This window comes from Prosopis cineraria, unplaced genomic scaffold, assembly GCF_029017545.1.
Source record: "Prosopis cineraria cultivar Desert tree isolate PC_DT_omini unplaced genomic scaffold, ASM2901754v1 PC10, whole genome shotgun sequence".
Classification (NCBI taxonomy): Eukaryota; Viridiplantae; Streptophyta; class Magnoliopsida; order Fabales; family Fabaceae; genus Prosopis; species Prosopis cineraria.
The window spans coordinates 6,488,365-6,515,388 of record NW_026555341.1 but is presented as its reverse complement, the minus strand read 5'-3'; the positions used below and the strand labels follow the sequence as shown (position 1 = coordinate 6,515,388).

General features: G+C 32.4%; 1 protein-coding gene and 1 long non-coding RNA gene across 2 annotated transcripts; one reads left to right on the top strand and one right to left on the bottom strand.

The window, feature by feature from the left end:
- Window positions 1-1,289: 1,289 nt before the first annotated feature.
- On the bottom strand, window positions 1,290-5,022 carry LOC129284412 (homeobox protein knotted-1-like 7). Its single transcript, XM_054919892.1, has 5 exons — window positions 4,239-5,022; window positions 4,018-4,138; window positions 2,312-2,502; window positions 2,078-2,209; window positions 1,290-1,712 (listed from the first exon to the last, which is right to left on the bottom strand). Exons 1-5 carry the CDS (start codon window positions 4,518-4,520, stop codon window positions 1,572-1,574), a joined length of 867 nt encoding a protein of 288 aa, XP_054775867.1. The 5' UTR covers window positions 4,521-5,022; the 3' UTR covers window positions 1,290-1,571.
- Window positions 5,023-6,284: 1,262 nt separating this feature from the next.
- LOC129321569 (uncharacterized) lies at window positions 6,285-9,997 on the top strand. The gene is made up of 3 exons (XR_008596036.1): window positions 6,285-6,396; window positions 9,195-9,253; window positions 9,388-9,997. It is a non-coding gene; the product is annotated as an uncharacterized LOC129321569 (long non-coding RNA).
- The last annotated feature ends 17,027 nt before the right edge of the window (window positions 9,998-27,024 follow it).

Here is a 27,024-nt window from a genome sequence, read left to right as displayed (position 1 = left end):
GTCTTATCTATTTGATTTGCCTTCCCCCTAAAATTCATTGTAACAATATTTTCTCTGGATGGCAATACATGACATTGGAAATCAATTCACAATTTTAAAAAAAGTTAGTTTAAATCTTAATTTCTTGATTTTTTTTACATTTTTTTAACTATATTCTCATTAAATACACTATATAAATACTTTAATAATAATAATTAAAATTTTATTGTATCATTTTTTTCAAAAAAGAGTCACTAATGAAGTAGGGGTATAGTTGAAAAAAAAATTATAACCAATGGTTATACTTTAGAACACACTTTTTAGAAGATGACAAATATTATGGTTTGAGAAAGGATAAAACTTATGTATTTAACCTTCTATACTTAATATATTTATATCAAATCAAATCATCAAGGCAATCAGCGACAATAAATGATGATTGAATGTACAATAAAACAAAGCTATCGTAATCCAATACCTCTGCACATGTAACTGAACAACGAAAAATGTTTGTTAAGCCACATATCCTAAAGCTCTAATAACATCACTTGAACAATTTTTAAAATTAAAAGAACCAATAAGATTTCTAGAATAGTAGAAACTGAAAGCTATCGGAAGCTTATGTTTGTGATTTTACGATTAATACCCTTATTCTCCTTATCTTTCAACCTGTTCTTCACTTTTCTATAATGCCATGCTTAAAACGATATTGATGGGCATAACTTGAGAAGCCCCCACTCAATGTTCTGTTTCCGATCAAGATCTAATTTTGATTGTAAAATAAGGGGTATGATCATGTGAGATGAACAGTGTATTGTACTACTAAAAAGAATCTGCATATTGTTCGCTTTCTAATGATTAATTATATATCTTGGATTCTTGACCAACAACGTAATGGCGCATTACCGTTATCATTAATCATTACTTGTCAAGTACTGATCTTGTTGGGGGACAAAGGCCCAGGGGCCAATATTATTATATTATTCAATAATCAAGCATTAATCTTTCTGATCAGTGCTTTAATTTGCTCCCGGTTTTATTTATCCTTTCAAGGATCTATCAACTTCGCACTAACACCACAATTCGCCCAATTTGCCAAGTTATATTTTGGCCAAAATTAAATTTGAAATCAGTTGTCATTTTGAAGGCGACTTCGAATTATCGTAATTACTGCTCAACATCGTCGAGTGAATAGGGTCTATGAAATTAGATCCGCTTTTTAAAAAACCATTTTTCTTTATCTGCTTAAGAAGACAAATGATGAGTGAATGACACGACTCATATATATATACACATATGAATAGGGTCTATGAACCGCAAAGCAAAGCCTGCAACTGCAAGCGCTATATGTTAATGCACTAATACTTGTTCAGCTGGTCGGGACTGAGAAACGTTGCAAACAACGATTTACAAAATACAAGAAGGGATTAAGAACCATTTTCCTCGCTAATAAAGAAACAGATACATCAGAGTTAAAAAGTTACACCACAGTTCCATACCATCATGTATATCTCGAAGGCTACACTATAGCATAAAGTTGTAATTAGACCGTTTTTGTTGTTGTTGGGTGTTCGATCCCTCAGGTGTAGGGTCTACCTCTTGCGTTTGGATTTCAAAGAGGTGACTGACTGAGAGTTGCTGTGCCAATTGCGTTTTCTTTGGTTGATGAACCAATTATTGATCTGCTTCAGCTGCAGACCTGTCTCCTCCACTAGTTTTGCCTTGTCATCTTCCTGCCAGTTTGCAAGTGATTATCCAACAGCCTTCTTAAACCAGATGCATTTTTATATATCTTAGGAAATATCTAAGAAGTTATTAGTTTCTCTTATATATGAGAGAACTGTCCAAGGTCATGCATCATAACACAGAAATACACAAAGGACAGAATAGTTCTTCAGGAGACAAATTTCTGAACGTAGAACTTTGTGATATTGATGGTGGCAGCAGTAAGTAATAAATTTCTACGTCTAGAGTTGGTTTCACATTGACAAAAACATCATGAATAGAGCATGAAAGAGTAGATGAAGAATAAAGACGTTTAAACTCGTTGGGGATACACACAATAATTATTTATGAAGAAGATGGTCACTGGGCTTACAGTTGGGTAGGGCCACTTTGAATGTTGCTGCCACCAGTTCTTCAACACTGAGGTTGTGTCACCAGGTAACTTCCCTGCTCTTCTTTTCCTTAATATTTCCTCCCTGACATCTTCAATTCTTGACTTGAAACCCTAAAGATTCAATATTTGAGTTATTATTCAGAAGGGGAAAAGGAGATAAAAGAAAGTTAAAAGTCACTTTTCTATAGGAAGGTGATTTTGAGAATAATTAACCTGCTTCAGCTCAATCTTTAGTTCCTGACGAACTCTTTCCATCAGTGACCTTTCAGATTCCGTGGGAAGCAATGGACCAAATCCCATCATGTCGTGACCTTCAGCGCCGGATTGATCTAAAGAAAAATCCATCGGCAAATCATCTTCATCATCTGACATTGTTGCACCGCTTCCCTCACCCAGACTTACACCTGAACTTTAACCATTTATGCCGTTAAGTGCATCGGAGTTAATTAGCCTCCTCATAGCTCTCGTATTTTGAAAATGTGAAGTACATAACACACCCAATTATAGCATCGATCCAGTTCTATCTCTAGGAGATTAGAACCAACGAGATCGATGGAACACTTTTGCCTTTTCCATGAGATTTTATTTGGGGGAATTCGCAGCATCAATAATTACTTACTGATGCTTAGTTTGACTCCAGAACTTATATAATTATGCATAAAGTTTAAATATTATATGTATTTACTATATATACCTATTCATTATATATAATAAATTTTTGAAAAATCATTTTACCAGTAAACTTAAATACGTTTTCTAATATATTTGCGCAAAGACTCCAGCACGAGAAAAAGCATGCATTTTTGAACAGCCTCGGTCATACAAAATTGTACCATGTTTCACTAGGCATATATTTTTCTGGAAGAAGGTGATGTACAATAAGTTCTAGAAAAGTTGTTCTCAAGCTGTTTTCTATAATATCCTGAAGGTAATACTATAAAGAGCTGCCTCAAAGTTGAAGTCTCTCTAAAAACTATCCAGATCTGCGTAAAATAACTTTGGATCACCGTAGATATAAACCTAGAGGTGATCCAACACAACAAAGTCATAGTTTTAATGCAAAAAAAAAAAAAAAAGGGGTGCATCGACATGAATAGAGAGGATCCACATTACTCCAAAACGAGACAGCCTACCAAGTTGTTCATTATTCTTATCGTCCTGAACCTAAACAGAATGGATTTAAGCACGTGGATCATTACAAACTAAGCACGTAGCAGAGACACACACATAAAGAGGTTAATTTCACTCGGTAAAGAATCATCGAACATCAGTATTTCACATTGACATCCTTGTATGTTGTATGAACTATAGATGTTAAATCAATAAGCAAACTCTGAGATACAAACTTCAAAAAGAAGTAATAGAAAATTTTAGGGATAAACATATAAATCTGGAAGTTCCTTAATTTTAGGAAGAAAATTATAAATATGATACGGAACCACCAGAGATATTGCTGGTAGCGGGTGGGACTTCCACTGCTAGCCAAACTAACTACATAACATTATAAAGCAGACCCTACCAGTCCCACTGATTTCCCTCTTACCTAAACTAAATGACAACGAAACCTATAGCTTATTTCTGCCCTTCCTTTCGAAGCGTGTCCAACGCAAGAGAAAAAGTGAATTCACATCTTACCAAGAAATAAGATATCTCACTCTTACATGTCTGAGATCTCTACACAAGCCCAGAATGGCATATAAAACAAGTAAACAACATAGCCCCCCTCCCGAGGAAAAAACAGCAGTATCAACAATAGGTTGTTTATACGTTTCTGCCTAATATTAGTGGCGTACGCGTGTGTATATATGTGTATATCATGCAGAAACAATCATTATTTCACCTATCTAGAACAAAATAATAAGAAAGATGATATTGATACGGGTTGAAATATAAAGAATAGAAGTGGAGAGTAAATATACCGGTGAGAGCTTGTAGGGTATTTTCAATATCACGGCAGGCCATGACAGCTTCGACAGCATGAACTTTGACATGTTGTTGAAGCTGTTCTTTGAAAGAACACAACACTAACAAATATTGTGCCTGCGAAGTGATGTCCATGACCATGAAGCCTCAAATTAATTGAAAAAATAGAACAAGAAATAGTAGCAAAATTAATCAAATATGTACGCTGAAACTTTACCAGGAAATTGTCAAGGTCCTGACGCTCAGGAAGTGAAAGGGTATGGGTTTGCTGCGAGGCGTATGAGCGGAGGATATGATGTGACTGCGATAACTGAGCGTCGATGAGTGGAAGCTGATCGATGGGAGTGGCGACACGTAAGCAAGCAACGTGCGCAGCGAGAAGCTGGTCATAGAGAGGGTGAGTGGCTATCTCCGCCTTGAGTTGTCGGAGGTGGTCACCGGAAGTCATGTCTCCGTTAAAACCACCGCCCATCATTCCCAAGCTCGGTTCTGATTGCATTTCCTGATATGAATGAAGTAAAGGCACAGAGCAGAAGCAACAGCCAACAGGCAAGTGAATTGATTAACGCGAAAAGGATTGAAGACGAGGCAGCGAATTATAAAGGGAAAAAGATGTGAGAGTTGAGGACCACTCTAAGGCACGAATTAGAGGAGGGAGCTTTGGTGGGAGATCGTGTTTTGCCAGGAGAGAGAATTGGACGGTTTATCGTTTTCGGGGAGAGGGAGAGAGAGAAGCCTTATATAGGGATCTGGGACACAAAACTTTCCGCTCTTACTACTGATAGAAACAAAGATCTTTACAGACACTGAGAAAGAGGAAGATGCAGAGGCATTAAAACGATTTATATGCGGGTGCTTGTGCGTCGCTGCGCGTGAGAGAGAAGATGGAAAAGATCAAAAGAAGGTGTATTCAAATTTTGTTTTGAATCTGTGAGAAGATGAGAGAGGGAAAGAGAAAAGGAGCAAGCTGCAGAATCATTACTATGAAAGGAGCTTGGAAGCGAGGTCAGGAAAAGAAGATAAAGCTGCTCCTGTGGCCTGACAATTTATTTTATTTTTTTCTTTTTTTTTTGAGTGTGGAAGTGTCCTTTTTTTTTTTTTTCAGGGCTAAGGTTAGGTGCGTTGATGTGATGTTGATTGGTGATCATAATTTTGGGTTGTCCGCAGACAATTGTTTTCCCACATGGTTTTTGTCATTAGGCTTAAGAATTATAGAGTACACTTTTTACACAGTTTTGTTTGTCGACGGACTTCTGTTTTCCTGCCTCAAGTCAAGTTATTAAAAAGAAAAAAAGATAAAATCCACAAATTTCATTTTTAGTTTTTTTTTAATCTTTTTTCTTCCCACCAACCTTTATTGAGTTCGAAGCTTGTTAATTAGTTGTTTAGAAAGTGAGGTGAAGTCTGGCGAAAAACAAAAAAGAAAGAAAGTGAGGTGAAGGTTGAGCTTTCAAGGATTTCTCTTTTTCATTTTGAACTATCCTTACTAGTTAAGCTTAAATTTTTCATGAATAAAATTGTTCAAATATTCTGGTATGGTGGGTGAAATCAAATCAAACGTACCTCATTGCAGTTAGCAAAAGGCACCTGTCTATTATTTAAATTTAAACTAAGAAAAAAGGTGACACGTCACCAGCAAATGTGTAATTAAAGGCTTTAAATTAATATCACCATTCGGTAAGGCCTATAATTGGAGTACCAATGTCCAATGCAAATTGCCATTGTCACCCACCATCTCAATATTTCCTCGTATTTGTTACGTCCCTCCAACTATACCTTCTACACTAGCGTGTCTATTTTCATAAATCAATTGATGTGTATTATAATTAATTATTATTTTATGTGACCAACAAAAGATTCGGATTTGAGGAGTAATATATAAGGTGGGTAGACTGGGTGGTTCTATGTATGTGGTAGGAACTGTAGAAGTTGCTTAATTGGTGGTGGGTACATGGTGGTTGAACCTAAAAAGATAAAAAATAAAGAAATTAAAAATTAATTAAATATGAACAAAATGAAATGAATGTAGGCGCTTTACTTTTGTATGTTTCAAGTGTGGGTGGTAGCGTTGAAAACTAGGAAGCGTTTTATCCAAAACTAGCATGCTTTCGGTTTGCTTCCACTTGAAAAAAAAAAAAAACCAAAGCAAAAAGAGTGAAATATATCTAACTGCTCTCTTGTATTATAAGACACATTTTATAAGAGATATGAATAATTATGCATATGGGGAGTTTGTGGGGAGCCTCCCTCCTCTCTCTCGGGCATAGGATTTCTCTCCATGTAGTTTAGTTGCCACCCACTGTGGCGTTTTGTAAGGATTGTCTTCTCCATCATTTTATGCATTCTTTGCTACCTACTTGGTTGAATCTGTGAAGGTGGTTTTTGAGTGTTGTGATTTTTCTTTTCCCTTTTTGTTTATTGTTTCTTTATTTGTTCTTTAGGTCTTGTGGAGATTCTCAGCAGACCTTAACCGATAGTGGGATCAAACCTTAAGGGTATGCATTATACCAAGCCTTTAAGAATTAGATCACTAGAAAGACTTTAGGATAACTGTACTACCAGTGTATCCTATCTTAAGTAAATTGGATTCGAAAAAATTTCACTCTTTACCCTACTAGGGATATTTGAGGGATAAACTTTGAAAAGAGGAAGGATAAAAAAATGTCATTCCAATTTTTCCTGTGACTTGCTTCAAGTTTTCGAAGAGAACTTGTTTTGAATTAAATAGTTTTATGGCTAACTTTTTTTGGGTCAATCTAAATCTAGGAATAGCATTCATTGAAAGGCTTGGGACAAATTTTGTGCCCCAAAAATAGATGGAGGCTTGGGTTTGCAAGATTTTATGAGTTTTAATGATGCATTGCTCACCTAAACTGCCTGGTAGGTTCTTCAAAATCTAAATGAGAAGTGGGTTCAAGTCCTTAAAGTTGTTTAATTTCCATCCTGCTCCTTTTTACAAGCAAAAAATGGTCTTAGAGCCTTATAGGCTTGGAGTAGTATATTAATAGGGCGAGACCTCTCCTCCTTAAAGATGCTTGCTTTAGACTCGGCTTAGGGCGTTCCCTTGATCAAAACCCTTAGATTCTAGGTTTGTCCAACTATAAAGCCATTTAATGATGCTATGCTTGAAAAAAATTTGAAAGTAGACGCCCTTATCTCAAATGGTGCTTTAGAACTTGGATCCTATCCCTAATCTTGTCACTAAAGATACTTTGGATTTAAGTAAAAAATTTGCATTCCCTTGCTACTACTAGAAAGAGTCATGTTAGTGAGGACTTAATTATTTCTCTCTAAATTACTGCATTAGCAAAGAATTTTGTTTCATCTCTAAAAAAAATTAGCAAGGAATAATATATATCTTTCTCATTTATCTAATTAGCGAGAAATAATATAATCCTTTTTAAATGGTCTAAATAATGAGAGAATTAGTCAGGTAATATAATCCTTTTTAGTTAGCGAGGAATTAGAGAGGAATAGTTGTTCCTCTCTAAAAAGTTAATAGTAAAATAAAAAAATAATAATGAGAATTAAAAAGGTTTAACTTGTATTTATTTTTTTAAAAGTTCCTATTTTACCAAAAAAAAATCTATTATTTTATATTATCTTATATATAAAAAATTTTTTCTAAAAATTTATATTATCTTATATATACTTTTCTTAAAAATATTAAACATCTTATACGTAAATAATTGTTTTTACTTTATAGATTATATTCCCTCCATATTTTCTTTTTTTCATATAAACTCTAACCCAATATCAAGTCTCAGCTCAGGAAACCTTGCCTCTCGCCCAAAGTCCTGATCGCCTCTTTGTTCTCTCTCGCCTCATATTTGTGACCTTGTCAAAGCCATCATCGTCCGTCGAGCTTTGATCCAGTCTAAAGTTTGCCTCCATATCATTATCATCTTCTCAAATTTTGCCTCGCATCTGTGTCCTTGTGAGTGCTATTATCATCTATCAAGTTTTACCTCCTCCATCTCAGCTTCTTGAATCTTGCCTCACATTCATGCCCTTATGTAGGGGTAAGCAAAACCGAATCGAAATCAAAAATCGAATCAAATTTTATTTATTTGATTCGGTCTATTTGATTTTTCGATTCGATTCGATTTTTTTATTTTAAATATTTTGGTTGATTGGTTCGATTCAGTTAGTAAAATTTAAAATTGAATAGACCGAACCGACCGAATTACATATAATTTATTAATTTATAAATTATTTTTATTTTATTTTTATTTTTCATCACTCATATGTCTGTTTTATTACAATTATATATTTAGCATGGTTGTGACTAGATTATGATATTATGACTGGATCATGGAGCTATTATTTGATCATTGGTATTTATTTGTGGTTATTTATTTGATTATCCATGCCTTTATAATATTTGGGTTTTATGTTATATGGGTGTAATTAAAATGGGTTCATATTGAAAAAAAATGAATAGAAAAAAGGCTCAATTTTATAGTGTTGTTTATTTTAATAATTAAAAAATAGGCCTAATTTCAATAGCCCAATATGAAACTAAAAAACTGAATTAACCGACTGAACTGAATTATCAAATTTCGGTTCGGTCCTTGTTCGATTTGATTGGTTTGTTTAATTTAATTTTCATTTTCAGTGTTATTCGATCGATCAGTTTTGCATATTTTGGAACCAAATCAAACCGAACCGACCGATACTCACCCCTACCCTTATGAGTGTGAGTAAAGAAAGTGCCTCTCGTTAAGCAGCCGAGCTCTGTCCTTCCTTGGGTTCATCATCCTTGCCTCCTTACTCCCTCTATAGTGTGAACTTTAAATCAGATTTAAATCTATAAAGCTCACTCCCTCTGGTCTTTGAGATTTTGAGTAATCTCTATTTTGTTCCTCACGGGTATATCACTTTTTGCTATTTTTTTTGAATTTTTTCCTTAATATTTGAATAACAAGACCATAGCAATTTTTGATTTGTGGACTTGTGGTAGCTTACTTTAGGCAACGAACTCAATTTCTATTTATTAAGATTTGGAATTCTAGATTATTTGAGAAATATTGTAAGACCATATTTTCATATTGCAATAAATCTATGATGCCTTTTGTATATAGAGTTATGGTTTGGATGCATGCTGTGGACTCAAGTTTGTTTATTCTATAGTTAATTTAACTATTTGTATTGATTTATTGGATTGGATTAGGAATCATTTGTGCAATTGTGTTGGGTTGCGATGCTAATTCACTTCCTTTTCTTGTGAAGGTAATTGGTTTTAAGACAAATGACTTTGCTACTGATGTAATACAATCACGCCTTGCTCTTGTTTTAGTATGAACAAAGATCAAGTTGATATGCGCATTTATCTTCCTGATATTATCCCTTTGCTCTTGTTTCAGGATGTTCACTGCCTCTTGCAAGAGATTGAGGATAATGAAGAATTCTAAATCAATTGGCATAGGTAACCTTGTTAATTAGCTTCATTATGTCTACTTTTGCAATTAAAAAGAATAAAAATCATATTTTTAGTAGGACTTGCCTCATATGATTGTGATAGAATATTACAATTGTTGATAATGTATCGTTCCTATGCTTTACTAGCTGTCTACAATTTAAACATATCTGCTCATTTTTTTTGTCCAAGGTTTCGTTACAGTGCAATTGTGGTTTCTTTTGTTCATTTATATTGCATTATTTCAGCTCATTCCATAGAAGAGGCAGAGGTCTTATGTGACCGAATAGGAATATTCGTAGATGGAAATAATTTATTTTAAAACTTGGATTATTATTATTTTAATTGTTGTATATACAGCTTTATACACAGCCCTAGAGGTTCTTATTTGTTAGAATTTTAGCTATTGAGTATAGATTGAGATTATTGGCCACTTATTCTTCCCACAAGTTCTCTCCATTTCTCCCAAGGTTCTTAGCCAGTCCTTGTCTACTTTGGCATGGACATATCATGGATTTTCCTATAGCTACATTTCTCTTTTCCTTATCTTTCTCATGTATAGTATTTGCCTTCGGATATCACCTATCAATCTAGAAAATTTATCAGTAATACATTCCATTGGCACTTTATCTTTCTTTAGCTTCTTAGCTTTAAATTCAACATGTTCTCTTTTACACTTGGCGGTTACAATAGCAACCAAATTTTCCCTGTCACACCTGAAAAATGCGAAGCAAATGGTGCGCCAGCAGAGGTACCGACCTTCGAGGCGAGCACCGCATGAATGAGGAGTTGCCACTAAAATTTTGAAGAAAATCTTGAAAAACTAATTAAAAGAGGATAAGGATGGTCTGTGAAAATAAAAAATAGGTTCGGAAGTCGATTGAGTGTGGGGAAGGTGTTTGGCGGCACAACACCCATTTGTGAGAATGGTTACCTGAAGTTTATTGTGCTATATTAATATGGTTTTAAAACTATTTTAATTATCTCTTTTATATTTATGTGTTTGATATAAAAATGATAAGAATTAAGTAAGAAATATTTATTTATTTACGAGAGAGGACTTGACTCAGAATTTGACTGTGAGGCCTACGTACCCTGTGATAGGGATTAAAGTCCACGTAGTTCGAGCTTGAAAGTTGTTGGTGAAAATATTTTTTTTGAAAAAAAATTAATTAGAAATAATTCACCATTTTACAAATAAAATAATTTTTAAAATTTTGATATGTATGTTTTAAATTGCAAAAATTAATTTAATTTCACTTATTTTCTCAATTTTTAAATTTTTGGAATAAAGAAATAAAAGAGTTTAAAATTATTTTTCTTTTATGTTTTATGATTGGAAATTTTAATTGCTATACTTGTAGAGCCTTATTAGTTCATACGTTAATGCAGTTGTTCTAAACATTTGTAGAGATTCTAAAATCTCGCACGATAAAAAAATTTAGCAATTTATTTATATTTTTAAGTGTTAATAATAATTTATTTAAGTATGTATATGTATATATATATGTTTTTAAAGAATTTTAATCGTCATACCTGCAAAGCTTTATTAACTTATACGGTAACATGATTATCCTAAATATCTGTGGAGATTCTAAAATCTCACATGATAAAGGAATTAAATTTATTTAAATACATTTTTAGTTTAATTAATTTAATATATAATTTATATATATTTTAAAAACTTAATCGTTATATTTGCAGAGTCTTATTGACTCATACGTTAACACAATTATCTTAGAAGTTTATGAAGATTCAAAAATCTCACATGACTAAAAGATATAATCAGTAAATGTAATTACAATTTAAATACATTAATTTGGGTTAATTAATTTGCTAAATTGTGAATTATATCATTATTTATAAAAATTATTTATTTATTATAAAAATTAAAAATCACTACATCTACGAAGACTTATTATCCTACATGATAATGTGATTAGTTTAAGTCTCTATAAAGATTCTTGAAATCTCACATGGGACTTAAATAAATTATTAATTTGAATTATAAAAAGAGAGTTAACTTTAATGATGGGCCTTTTGAACCCATATTAACATATAAGTTTTACTTTCATATTTGCAAAACTTTATTAATGTACACTATACGAGATTATCTTAAATATCTGCAGAGATCCAAAGTCTCACATGATAAAAGGATTAAATAATATTCATTTTAAATATATTTTAATGCATAATTATACAATGCATATTTTTAAATATAAAAATATTAATCATTATACTTATGAAGTCTTATTGACTCATGCGGTAGTATGATTACTCTAAAGGTCTACGGAGTTTTAAAAATCTCACATGACCAAAAGATCTAATTAGACAATATAATTAAAATTTATATTTTTTAATTTAATTAATTAATATTATAAAAAATATTTATTATTTTTTTAACAAAATTCATATAAATTAAGAATCGTGATATCTGTGAGGATTTATTATCCCACATGATAAGGTAATTAATATAATTCTTTATGAAGATTCTTGAAATCTCACATGAGACTTAAATATTTATTATAAAAAAAATTAATTTTAATAATGGCCCTTCGAAACCCATATAAATACCTACAAAATTGATACTCATACTTGTAAAATCTTATTGATTTACACGGTATGAAATTATTTTAAATGCCTACGGAGATTTTAAAAATCTCACATGACAAATAGATAATTGAAATATCTACATTTATAGTCAGTGCATAATATTATGGTTGGCTAGATAATTCATGCAATAAAGGCAATGAAAAGAGTAGAGAAATAAACTATTTTGACAATTCACTATTCTTTTGACTTGAGGATATATTCTAAAAAGAATTTAGATTTGGCATAAACTTTTAGCAGGATTATAATTTTGAACCACAATCACCCCATAAATTATCAACAATATTATCACAGGCTCTCTTTTTTTTATTTTGTCAAACACCTCTCAGATATGTTCTAAATAAAAACATTCAATTCCTGAATCTTTAATGCCTAAATACATATCTAGATCAATCCACACTCTCAATATCTATCAATATATATATATATATATATGCATGTGTTTTTATCAATGAATCTATATTAAGGAAGATAACTTTAAATATTACCTGATTTAAGCTATGGTTCATTCTTCTTCTGCTCTGGGCTAGCTTGAACTATTCTAAAAGCTTCCTATACATAATGCTCAGACACACTTCTTTGTCTTTTTTTTAAAAATTTATAATGCGTCCTCCTCAGCTCTCCAACGTTCCTCTCCTTCATTTCCAAGTGCAAATCCCATCTCTAACAACTTGGCAATAGCTCGGTTTGTCTCCAACACATCTCCTGCTATGTTTTTCTTTTAATTTTCTCATCCGTTCTCAATTCTCTCATTCTTGGTGCTCTATTTTCTTCTTTTTTGCAACATGCCTTGCTTACTCCTTTTCGTCCAGTCATTTGTGCTCTATTTTCTTTTGTGCTATTTTTTTGTTTTCTTTGTGCTCTCTCATTCTTCAGTTTTATGCATGCTGTCTGTGTTCTCTCCTTGCTCCCTCTCTTCCCCATCTCTGCTTCTCATTTTTTCTCAATTTTGAATCAGTGCTCCTTCTTCCTTGGTGTTCTATTTTTCTCTCTGTCTCAAATCTGTCTTTTTGCTTCTAATCTCAACCTCATCTCTCTCTCTCTCTCATTCTCTATCTCTCTTTCTTCTCTCGGTCTCTTTTTTTCTGTGTTGTTTCCTCTCTCCCTTTTGTATTTTCTTCATGCTCTATTTTTCTCGGTTTCCTTCTCATCTCTCACTCTTTGTCTCCTTCTCATTCTCCATCCTTTCTCGAATTTGCTCCTTTTTTCGTGCATGCTGCATTTCTGCTCTTTATCACTGAAGCTTGAGATCTTCCTCTTGCCATGAACATCTGGGTTCCCTTTGCTCCCACTGATCTGCTCTGCTCGTTTTGTGTGTGTTTCGTTTCTCTTGTCTAGTCTTTTCTGCATCTACTATGTTCTGCTTCTTTTTCACTGGTGTTTTCTCTCTACCCACCAAAGGTCTGTGTGTGCGCATCATGGTTGCTTGCTGCTCCTTTTGCTGTGTTTTTCTACTCGCGTGAATGTGTCTGCTATGCTTTCTATTTTCTTTTCTATTTATTGTCTGCTTTGCTATTCTTGCGTGTTTGTTTCTGCTTCTTTTGTTTTCTTCTTTGTGCAGGAACGTGCATGACACATGAAGAACCAAACTAAGTTTACATATTTTAATATTAATTGCTCTTTTCTTTTTTTAATTACATTTAGTAATTTCTAAAATTAGATTAAGGGACTTAAAAATCTGATCTTCAATTAAACAAATATTTTTTAAAAATATAATCCTAAAAAGGATTAAATTTATTTTCATACATATATATATATTGTTTTTTTCTTTTGAACTAAAAGAACTAAAATCCTAACCAATAAATCTAAGATTGTTGTGCAAGGCTTTCTTGATTGAATATTATGCTTTCCTTTATTTAGATATACTTGATTAGCATCTAGCAATCCAACTTGCTTTCTTAGCTTTGTCACTGGATTTATGTGATTGCCAACAAATTCAGGAGTTAAACATTTAGACTTGGCATTCTTTACACTATTAACTACTTGCGAGCTAGCACACTCTTATTGAATCTTTCTAAAAGCCTTGAGAGATAAAGACAGTTTATTAGCCTTATGAGGTGATGATGTCATCCTTTGAACCTATAATCAAGACAAGACAACCAAGAAACTTAGAATTAGATAGCCAAGTGATCTAGGTTTGCCAGAGATATTATCATATGTGAAGCCAAAGGACTGACCACTCAAAAACAAAAACCAAGCAAGAACATGGGCAAACAAAGACATCAATTATTGCATAATTATATGTCATATTTATATGTATTCCCTGGAGTCTAGGAAGTTAACTTCAACTAATGATGGTCAATCTAAACTATAACCCTAGCATCCATTAATAATATAATTCAAGTGATATGAAATTCATATACGCAAGTAATACTAGAAATAAAAATCCAATTATATTATACATGCCATATAAGGAAGGAGGATATGAAGGCACATTAACTCAACCCTTAACTATTCACAAATTCATCATATGCATTTTGTGACTTCCATCCCAATCTTTGGCATGAATGCTTTGGCATGGACATATATCATGAATGCTTTGGCATGGACAAATCACGGAAAAAATCCATCCTAATCTTGCACACCTAATTTTCCCTGTTGAACTCTATTTATATGATGTTGTTGGAAGATTATTCATTAAACATCAATAAAATTTAATTTTACTTTTACTTTGGATGAATTTTGTGTTCAAATCCCTTATTGTTTGGTACCTGTTTCTATGGTTTTATATGCATTTCATTGCTTTCTAAGCTCTAGAAACAGGGTTGATTTCATATAATGTTTCTTTAATCCTCTAAATACCTACCTATTGCTGTGAAACAAGTGTAGAATAAATCTATATATTAGGTGAGTTTGTTTTATTCTAACTCTTGAATACTATTTGATCATGAGCCCATATAACCATCTTTAGCTATGGTGACCCTTGCTAATATTTTTTTATCTACAATAACTATCTAGCTCATCCAATTTCTAGCCATTATTAATTTTTAATCTTTTCCTTGCATGTTTATATTCTTTAAAGGAGTTGAAATTTTTCAAGGAAACATTTTTCTGGTAGAGGAGGGGATATCATTTCCAAATTAGCATTAAAGTGTAACTAATACATCTCTTTTAGGCTTTGATATCAGCTAAATGTTTAAAGTAAGAGGTGAAGAGGAGCTTCCTAATAGACAGATCTAGGATGTGGCAAACTTGATAGATTTCACTTTTGAAGAACTGAAGGTAGCAACTCAAAATTTTAGAGCTGAATCTGTATTAGGAGAGTGAGGCTTTGGCAAGGTGTATAAGGGTTTGCTTAAAAGGATTATATTAGGTACTTTAGATTTGGTAGGGATTATAATGTGGCAAACTTATGTTATATTGTGTACCTTAAAGTTCTTATAGAGTTCTTGTTTATGGATTGAATTATTTGCTAATAAAAATTTAATTTGTGAGTCAATTTCTTGATTGAATTGGATTTATTACGTGCAATTTAATGAGGAAATAATGAGAAAATTATTCTTCTCTAATTGAACTAATTTGTGAGGAAATAGTGAGGAATTGGTTCCTCGATAATTTGGTGAGGATAGCATTCCTTGCAATGGCCATGCTAAAAATATAAAATTAGTAAAGGAAATTATGGCCTCGCTACTATTAGCAAGGAAATTATGTCCTCACTATTCCCTCACCAAATTAATGAGGAAAGCATTATTCCTTGCTAATTATTAGCGACTCGTCATTTAGCTATGAATTTAGAGAGGAAAAATCATGATTGGTAAGGAATAAGTCAGATTTAGTGAGGAATGTAGTCCTCACTAAATCATAATTTTCTTGTAGTGGGCGTTCTATTACTGATGTTGTTGTTTGGACAAGAGCAAAGAATGGAAAATACTCTTCTAAGTTCAACAATTGATGCTCCAAGTTCCTCAAATGGGTTCCTTACTATAGCATGGAACCAGATTTGGAAAGTTAAAATGTATCCTAAAGTTAAACACTTCCTATAAAAGGCCTTAAATCGGGCTTTAGCTACTAAGGATGTACTTTGTTCTAGAAAATGTGTTGTTGATCCTACTTGCCAATATGTGGAACTCAACCAGACATCATTGAACATTTATTGTTGCTGTGTGAATGGTCAAGGAGAGTTTGGTTCGGGTCCCCTCTGACTCTGGTCATGAATCCTTTAACAATCTCTTCATTTGCAAGCTGGTGCACTTCCTTTCTTCTTGATGATAACCCTTTGAAGGATTATGACAAAGCATACATTACTTGTCTTTATCGAAACATCTAGAAAACTAGATCTGCCTCTATTTTTAATGCAGCAACTTTAAATCCTGTTCAAGTTATCACCATAACAAATGCCACAATTGAAGAATACTAGCAGATTAATTACAAAGATCAAATGAGCCCTCCTGCTTAAAACTTATTTAATGCTGTTTAGAATTCCCTTGATGTTGGCACTTTCAAGATTAACTGTGATGGAGCTTATTTTGGCTTCAGAAAAAGGGCAGCTATAGGCATTATTGTTAGGGACAATACTGGATGTTTTGTAAAAGGTTGGCGTGAACAAGTTACTGCAAACTTAAACGTTCTTTCTAAATTATTTGCATGTGAAAAGCTATCTCTATAGCTTTTGATTGAACTAGATTGTTTGGATCTTTATAAGGCTGTCTCTTGCAAAGACCCCTCTTACTGCTCTTAGTCTATGCATAGGATTCTTGAAGACTAACTAGCTTCTCTTGAGTCTATAGATTTTATTTCTTTCTCATTCATTAAGCAGGAAGGAAACTCTGCTATCGATTGGTTGGTATTTTTCTCTCAAGGGAGTGGATCCTAATGGTTAGATTATTAACCCCCTACTCCCTCTTACTGCTATTTTTCTAAAGGATTCAGGCGATTCTTAAAGGGAATTTTAGCATCCAGTGATATCTAGTGATCGAGAAGGCATTGGTTAATTTCTATTATTGTTATGATTTGGTTTTTTCTGTTATGTTTTTATAGGTCTCTACCATGTTGGCTTATGACTTTGTTTCATTGTTCCTTTTACCCATTCTCTGTCTATAAGCTTGGTCGTGTTTTCTATGAAAGCTTCCTTCTTGATGGTAAAAAACGAAGATAAGAACAATTCTTGTTATAAATGGGAATCAATTAAGTTTTTGTTTAAATATGAGTAAATAAACAAAATTATTCCATTTTCATGTAAAATTAATAACTCAACCAACCTTTTTTAAAATTTAGATCACATAGTTAGAGGTAAGGTTATGCAAAAGTCTTTCAGTTCTATCCAAACCAAACAAACATGGTTTAATCCTATTGAAAAGACTAACAAGACAGGAATTCATCTTAGGGTGGGATTGGATAGGAGAACAAGCTTTCAGACTACTTGGTTCAGTCCTATAAAATTATTTTAATATAATTATAATTATAATGTAGTGTTGAAGTTTGTTGAATGTTGTTATGAATTTAAATCCTTTGAATTGCAACTGAAATGCTATTTATTTTTGTTGGAGTTTGTTATGGGTTTATTGGAATTAGCTTTTAATGTTTTGTGATAAATTAAATATGATTATAAAATTTTTTTTTTTTATCTTAATTGAGTTTGAGGTTAAAATGAGTTGTTGCCCTTCATAGAGAAAAGAAAGAAAAAAAAAAAGTAATGTGAGGTGTAGACGTTCTGGTTTGAGGCGTTAAAAATCATAATTACGTTAGCCAGCAAAGAAAGGAAACAGCCCAAATATCAACGTGAAAGGAACACTTCAATGTTTGTAAATTCATGAATGTCGATGAGGCCAAACTTGACTCTGATGCTTGTAGGGAATAGCTTCACGCACACGGTGCATAGAAACAAGAAATCCTGTGGACCAGATGAAGTGGTGCGGTCCGACGTCGTTTTACCCAAACGTTTTCTGGTTTTCCCTCTCCAGCTCCATATTCATATCAATATATTATTAATTAATAAAGATTGGTGTACCAGGTTAATTCCTCACAATGTGATGAAAATAGGTGTCATATCTCTAATAGGATTGTCTTGAGAAAATATTTATAAGCAAAAAAAAAAAAGGATTCAATGCATTTATAAATCATATCCCAGCCTCATCAATCTCAATTCTCAAATAACGAGAAAAGAGAACTGAAAAAGAAAAGGAAAAATCCATTGGGTAAATGGGGCTCTGGGTTTCTTCTCATTTTCATCACAGTGACAATAACGTGCGGTGACAGTTCCGATCAGAGCGTAATAATTAGGTTGACAAATTCATGAGCAAGTTCGTGCCACCAATTAACCTGCACTTGAAGATGAAGAAATGGTAACCGAGTGAGAAAATGGTTATCGTCTTCTACCTCGAGAAATTGACTTGTAATAGCAAAACCGTTGCATGCACTTCGAAACCCTAATTACTTAAACGTGACAGATTCAGACAGGAGCGTGCTGCATTAATTAACGGGAATGAAGAGCGAGGAAAAAAGCAACAGTTAAAAAAGAACATAGTTTTCGAGAAAAGAGAAGGCGGGATACGGCGGTGGTGGCGGTGGCGGTCGTCGACGGAATTAACAGCTGGGTCAACATCACAGCTGGAGCTTTGTCGTCTTCTTCAGGGGAAATGAAGCTGCGTTGCTCAGTGGTCCCCCTTATCATTAGACACAGATTTAATTCAAATGACGAATGCAAATCCAAGCAAAGGAGAAAGCAAACGCAACTGGGGCGTGATGTGATAATCACAAATCAGAGGTGCCATCCCATCACTCCCAATGAGCAACAACACTTTTTCCCACTATTTCTTTTTCTCATTATCTAAATCCCACTTTTTAATTAATTAATTAATCAATTCAGCCATCAAAGCTTTGTTATATTAAAATGAACAATCATGCAGCGCTTTCACCATTCCTGAGCTTCTTTTAAGTTTTAACAGATAACAATGGCATTAAACAACAATTAGCTGAATTTAACCTTACGATGGTTTGGTTGACTGTCGGTGCTTAATTGGATCCTCCTTGGCTTGTTTTATCTTTGTGATCGCACTCTGCGTAGGCCCACTTAAAAGCAGTGTGCATTTGCTTCTTGATGCATGGACTAATCTAGCCTGTAGCTTGTAATTTTTATGCCTCCTGCCAAAAATTTAATTATTATTACATATTCAATGCTCAAATTTGAGACTTCTGATAAAACTAGATCAACCATTAGCTAGTTGATCTAGATGACCAACGGTTTTATTTTGATATAATTGTAGGAACGGAAAATAGTGGTTAGCAAAATTCTTTTATATTTAGTTTTATATATTGAAACTACTTGTTTTCAATCAAGTTAAAATATATGAATCTTTTTATATATTATTTATTTTATAATAAATTCTCATTATTAATACTATTAACATTTTAAAATCTATTTTAATTTGAAAGAAATATATTAAATATATAGTGATAAAGTAACTAGATGTTTCCTTAGGCTAAAAATATTACACGAGAACTACTAGATACTCCCTCCATTGAAAAATATAGGATATTTTTAACTAAATTTTACCTCTCAATAAGTAGTTAATTGTCTTTACACTAATACTATATTTTCATATTTATATCTATTTAATAGGGTGTTTCACTTTAAAGTACATATAAAATAATTTATTTATTGAAAAAATTGGTGAAAGAGACCTCCTTGAGAGATAAATTATGCCCAAGGACCAAAGCAAATTAAGGGACAAAGTTGAATATTTTATTCATTAAACAATCTAAACCAATGATCGAAATGCCCTCTGTGTTAATTAAAAAAATTAAAAAAGGCACAACATCCTACCATTGAAGTCCCCCCTCCACTCCAACAGGCAATGATGTGCCAGCTGATAAAGGGTCACTAAAAAAAGGCAATACCCCTTGATTACATGTAATTATCAAATATAGTATGTAAACTTAATAACTAGAGGATGCAAAGATTTTAGCTTAAGGTGCAAGGGTTTTAACTTAGGTCCAATCGATTTGGCTTTGGTGCAAGCAGTCTGGCTTAAGTGCAAAGGATCTAGCTTGGATGCAAGAGTTTTAACATGGGTGCAAGGGTTTTCACTTAGCGTGCAAGGGATCTGTAACATCTTAGGTTTTTAATCTAGAAATTAAGTACTAATTAAGGGTAGAATTAGTGAATGGGTAAATTAATTATGTTTTTTATTATTAATTGATGTTTTGAATTGTTGGACAACTTTGAGGATGGGTTAGGATGGAGATTGGATCAGATCAGGACTGCATGATATGAGATAAGTGAGAATTCTCTCACTGTGTAACATGCCGCAACATGTGCATTATGTGGCATGGCGCATGGTATAAGACAAATGAGAATTCTCTCACTGTGCAACATGCCGTAACATGTGCATTATGTGGCATGGTGTATAGCACTTAAATCAGTTTAATAACTTGTAATTCAACTTAAGAGGCAAAAGGAAACTTTAGAAATTTAGAGAAGACTGAGGAGAAGAGGGGAGGCTCAGCTAGGGCAACATATTATGAAATATTAGTAGTTGTTTTAAACCTTCTAACTAGTAGGTAAGTTTCTTACTACTCTTTTCTACTTCTCATCTTGTTTCTATGGGAATTTAAAGTGAGAAAGTTTTGATAAGGGATTGAAAAAGTTAGGGATCCATGTTTTAAGTGTTGTATGTGACTCTAAGAGCTTGATCTAGGTTCCTTGGAATTGGGACAAGTGATTTATAGAGAAGTAGTGGTTGTAGGTTAAGTTTGGGTGAAGCCTTAAAAAGATTTTAGGGTTTTAGAGCCTTTTGAGTTGATTTATGTTGTGATTTTTTTAAGTAAGGATTTGAGGTAATGGTGTGAGCTGGTTGTAGCTTTAACTAGCCTAACTATTAAGGTGATAGGTTGTGAGTAGTGCAATTGGGTTAAATTTAACTAAAAGTACTTACATTAAGTTGAGAAATTAACATATAGTGCTTATTATTGTAGATTCTGTCACTGGAAACCTTGTAAAGGTTAAGGAAGAGATAGTAGCGAATACGTGCCATGAGTAACTATTTAGTAACAAAAGGTTTGAGGTAAGTAAATAATTTATATTATCTATTAGCTTGTAAAGTTGTCTACAAGTATTGCATGAATACATATATATATATATATATATATATATGCATGCACGCATGCATCTATATATGTTGTAACACCCTCAAATTTACAAACTAATTTTTCGTAAATTATTAAAACCATTATCATGGTAGAAATTTTTTTTACCATGATACATCCAAGATATACCACAGGTCTTAAAATATCCCAAAAAGCAATTAGAACCATGAGGAATAGACATGATCCTCATGACATGATATTCAAATCAGATCATAAATCAAGAGAGACAGACATAATCCTCTTGATCATATAAATACTTTTAATAAAAAGGATTAGAGTTTACATGCTTCTCAAAGAAGATATGTCCTAAGTTGGCACAAGATACATTGTATAATCCAAAATAAGAGGCAATGTAAAAGATGGTGTCTCATACACCATAGTTACACCTCTGGTGCTTTCTCGGCCGGACTCTCTCCTGTAAAAATATTAACCACGGGGAATGAGACTTAAAAGTCCCAGTAACTAAAAATTAATATGTAATGATGCATGCGGATATAACTAATCATGCGATTGCTAAGTGGGCACACAAAAATATTTAACCGAACAATATTTCCAAACAAACCGAACAAGTATTTAATTTGCATGACTGCACCTTATATCCTCCTTTCGCCATGCTCAGACGCTAAATCACCCGGCCAAAGGTGAGTTGGACCAAGCGACACGCCACTCATTGGGTCCAATGAGGGCTTACCACGTGGTAATAATTAACCGAACAGAAATTCCCATTAACACCATACATTAAAATACCCTGACAAGTCATGCATCATTCAAATATCCAAACAGAAATATATCCGAACAATAATATCTCATCATGATAAACAAAAATAAATTTTTAACCCACTTGGCAATAATTTCAAACAAGTATATACAGTATTTATTTTTAATAATTCATAATTTTTCCAAATAATAAAATAACACATAACCATTCACAAACACACCCATCACAACACATTAACAATGGTTACCTTGTATCTTGAATAACAAGTTCCCCTTCACAACTCCTCTTTCACCACTATCTTTATCAATATAATCTACATAATTATTTCACAACACTATATATTAATTTTTCATTGAAATTAATAAATAACTCTAAATTAAAGAGTTAGAAATTCTTAGATCTAAAATTCATATTAACACTAATGTAAGATTTATGCCTCATTTAATTTTCTAAATTCTTTTCTAAAATTCTCGTACCCTAATAAATTATTTTTAAGCCTCAAATCATTTCTAGTATTACAATTTCATCCATCTATATTCTAAAAATTCATTCAAAAATAAATTAAAAATTTTAGAATTATCTTGAAGCCTCAAATCACCTTTCTATAACCTCAAAAATACCTATTCATACTTAAATAACTATTTAATAATTAGAGGTTCATCCTTACATCTCAGATTCAATATAATTTTAACAATATAGATCTAGATTTTAACTTAAAAATTCTTAAACATGAGTTTCAACCTCAAGAAAATATTCTATGATATTTATTATATTCCTAAGAGCTTTAACCTATATTTTTAATCTATCATATCATTAGATTAACTATCCTATAGAAAAATTCTAATCAGAATATTTGCTCTATCCTATAAAATAATCATATCACTAGAAAGCTAATATTATTTAAAAAATAACTGTAAAATTAATTTTATAATTAAATAAATTTTTAAATGCTAATTTAAACAGGAAAGTTAGAACATACCTGAAGAAAAAGAAAATAATCCCCCTTGCGAGAAAATGCCAAGCAACGTGAGAGGAAGATAGAAAAATAATATAAAAATAGGATTGTGGGTGACAAAATTATATTATTAAAAAAAATTATAGGTTTGAATTTAATTATTCAAACCTTTGGGCCATTACTTGCAATTTTCTCTAAATTACATCTTGGGCCCTTAGCTGCAATTTTCACAAATTGCAAACTTTTTCATTTTGCTTCTGCTTTCCGCTCCTTACGCATGCGCCTCCTCCTTTTATATGTGAGGAGGCACCTCACCTTCCCATATCTAAACGATGTGGGACTTCCACAGTACCTCTTTTTTTTTTACTTTCTTTCTTTTTTTTTCTCACACACACATACATATTTTTTTATTATTCTAAATCTTAAAATTATATCTTAATAAAATATTTCTTATATAATTTTTAAACCTAAGTTTTAAATTCATAATTAAATTTCTAACCATATTATTATTTCTAAATAATCTCACATAATATAAATTCCTATTATTATCATCATTTTTTAATAAAAATTTAAATTTCACAACAATTTTTTTATCTAAAAAAAATCAAGATTTTACATATGTATAGTAAATGATACATATATTTATGTGTTTTAAAGTTAAATTGTATTTTCAATTGAAGGTAAAAGTATTACTTATATGTACAATTTAAAATAGATAGTAAAGCCTGATTATTTGGCATGTTAAGGTGGTGAATTTTATATATATATATATATATATATGATTATGTTATGAATTGATAATGTTTATGGAAAAATTTCATATGCATGACTAAATAGTCATTAGTGGTATATGTTAATATGGGTGGGAGTTTACCTTAGTGATGTTATTGGTGATTAAAATCCATATGATATAGATGACATATCAAGACACTGAGTACATCTTATATTCTTCTTAATACCCAAAGGGATTTGATGTTGGAGAATTATACTCCTTAGCACCTAAAAGGGTGCAGTGTTAGAGTAACGAGATTATGTTTACTTGTGATAGGGGAAAGATATAGACCAAAAGTGGATTAAGAAACCTTTTACTGGATAGTTCTACATTAGAGGGTGAACTTGGACCAAACATATGGTTTGATCTTGTGAAGTAGCCTATAGATTTAGTTAGGAGTATTGAAAGTTTAGATGGATAAGATCATGCATGATATTATAGTGATTTGTTATTTACTTGAATAGTATATTTTAAATGATTACTCCTATGACTTATTTATAATTTTGCTTGGTAATTGATAATATAGACTGTCCTAGTTACTGAGATGTTTATCTCATCTTGTGGGTAAGGAATATCTTCATAGCTATATTAATTTGTAATGTCCACTTCACATTTTGAGTTTGTGTACATGATTGTGAATATTTAGTATTTTGGGTTACCAGCTAGAAATGAATGTCATTTTTAAGTTGCACTTGTATGATATTGTGCGATGATGTATTTTAGCCAAGGAATTGTATTATGTGGTGAAATGTGTGGTGATTTGTAATGATGGGCTAAAATACTAGTATAAATACAAATATTATGTAAATAGATATGATAAGTAGGAATGATATGGCCAAGTAATGAATATGTTGAATGATAATTGGCTCTATTACATGAAACTAGGGCTTTAAGTGGCCAAAACATGTGTGATGTATTAACATGTGTTGGGTTGGTTAATCAAGTGCATATTGGTCCATTGGACTTGGTTCAAGCCCTAAGTGGAATTAATGGTATAACATTTATGATTTGAGCACTTGGATGCACTAAGTTTATTTTAAAATATGATTTTTTACATCAGGGTGTCCAAAATTCATATATGATCTCAAATCATAATGAAACTTGTATAATTAGCTAGATTATCAAATAAGCTTTGTGTATGTGCTTGAATTACTCCAATCAAACTTTAAATGCAAAAATGGTGCAATTAGTCTAAAACAACTATCATGACAAGGCATATGCATGCACAAGGTTCACATGTTGCTGCATATGGTATAGAGGACAGAGTTCCTTATCTATACCACGTGCCGCGACGCATTGATCACATGCCATTGCATATATGTCAGAATATGCCAAAATAACATTTTGTACCCTGTTTTCTTGTGTTTTGTTTATGATTAGCTTCCATACTTCTTAAATTATTTTAAACACTTAGTCTGAGTTCAAACTACCCTCTCAAAGGTTTTTTTTAAAAAAATATTTTTAAATGTTTAATTAATTAACTCTTTTATCATTGTGGTACATGTAAAAATAATTACTATGCGTGGTGATCTTATATGGTGACTTATGGTAATGTCAAGACGGATATTACAAGATCTGGCCTGACCATAAGGTGTAATATTTTAAATTTTCTAATTAGTAATTATCAATGTTTCCAAGGATAAATTGGTCAATTTAGATAAATTATTGATTAATGAGGTTTATGGAAAACTAATATAATTTTTAGATTCTTGGATAGCCTTAGGAGAAGGCCAGGTCGATGTTTAAGCGGGCTATGACACGAAAAAAAGTTTAATTTTTTTATGGGACTTTCTATGCCATGCGCCGTGATAGGCGTGTCAATGCGCCACAACACACGTGCAAAATCTGCACTTATCAGACATGAAAAACAAACTAGAAATAGAAGGAAGAAAGAAAGAAAATGGGATAGAAATAGAGAGGAGCTCGTGTAATGCTAGGGCAAAATCCTTAAGCCACATTAGGAGCATTCGGAGCTTGAATCATTCTTGGGTAAATTTCACATTCCCTCTCTTTCATCTTTATGCAAAGATTTCTAACTTTTAGGGTAATGGGGGCTTTGATTTTTATTTTCTTAGATTTAGATTGAATTCATTGATTTATCTAAGGTCTTAGAGAGTTAAATCAAGCTTTTAATCCTAAATTTATGAGTTTTATGGTGATTAGAGATTTTTTTTATTAAGGGTTTGGACGAACCCTAGGTATAATTTAAAGATTTTAAGATAATGTGAAAAATTAGATGATGAATTTAGTATGTTAGGATGTTTAATAGGATGGTTAGAGTATTTTGAAATGGTCGGTGTGGTTAGATAAAAGAATTGAGTGTTATGGGCACTTAGAACCTAAAAAATTTAGGGTTTATCCGGAGTGATAATTGATGATTGTCACTTGATTGTGTAGATTACGTATTACTCGAGCTACCTCGTGTATATAGAACGTGTGAAACTAATGTTGAGTTACAACAATCCTTTTATGTGACAAAGAGTTGAGGTAAGGAAATAATTTATACTATTTGATTATTTTGCTTAACTATCTGCTTGTCAATATGTTAAATTTATTACTTAAAATTTGATAACCTTGCATATTGCGAAATGTGGTTTTGTACATGAAAAACTATTTATAAATGATGAGAATGATGAAAGTTTTATATAGACTAGTTGAGAAATTTAAAATGTATATGTGTTATATATGATGAGTGTAAGCATGATCATGTTAAGGGATGAGAGTTCACCCGTAGGAAGGAGTAGTAAAAATCCATGTGGCATGTATCTCCTTAATGTCTAGTGAGGCACGATGATAGAGATTGTCTCTTTAGTATCTATGCGGGATGCGGTGTTGGAGAATGACGCTCCTTAGCTTCAATGATGCGGCGTTGGAGTAACGACACCCCAATTCATGTGAGATAAGGGGAGACCATAGTTTAAAAGTAGGATAGGATGCTTTTGGTCGGGTGATTCTACTACCGAAGGTGAGCTTGGACCATTATGGATGTGCACTTAGTTCAAAAGCCTATGGTTTTAGTCGATGTGATATGGAGGCTTAGATGATAGAATGATCATACTAGTGGTAAATAATTTATATTGATGAAAAAGAGTATGTTATAATACGCTAAAAGTATATTTTGGAGCTTTATAGCTTTATTCTCTTATGGTTGTGTACGTTAATTAATAGTAGTGAATTATTCTAATATTAAGATGTTTATCTCAACCTGTGGTTATATTTTACAGGTGAAGGATCTAGCAAGGGCAAGGGAAAGGAAGGGGCAACTGGTGAAGAACGTTGTTGTATAGCTTTTCCCTTTCTTTTTGTGGGTTTGTAACGAATATGCTATGTTATAATACTAACTTAAGAACATGACATTATTTTGAGATATCACTTGTATAAATTTATGATAAATGTGCGTATCTTAGTCCAAGGTTGATGTTATGTGTGCTTGGCTAAGTTACTT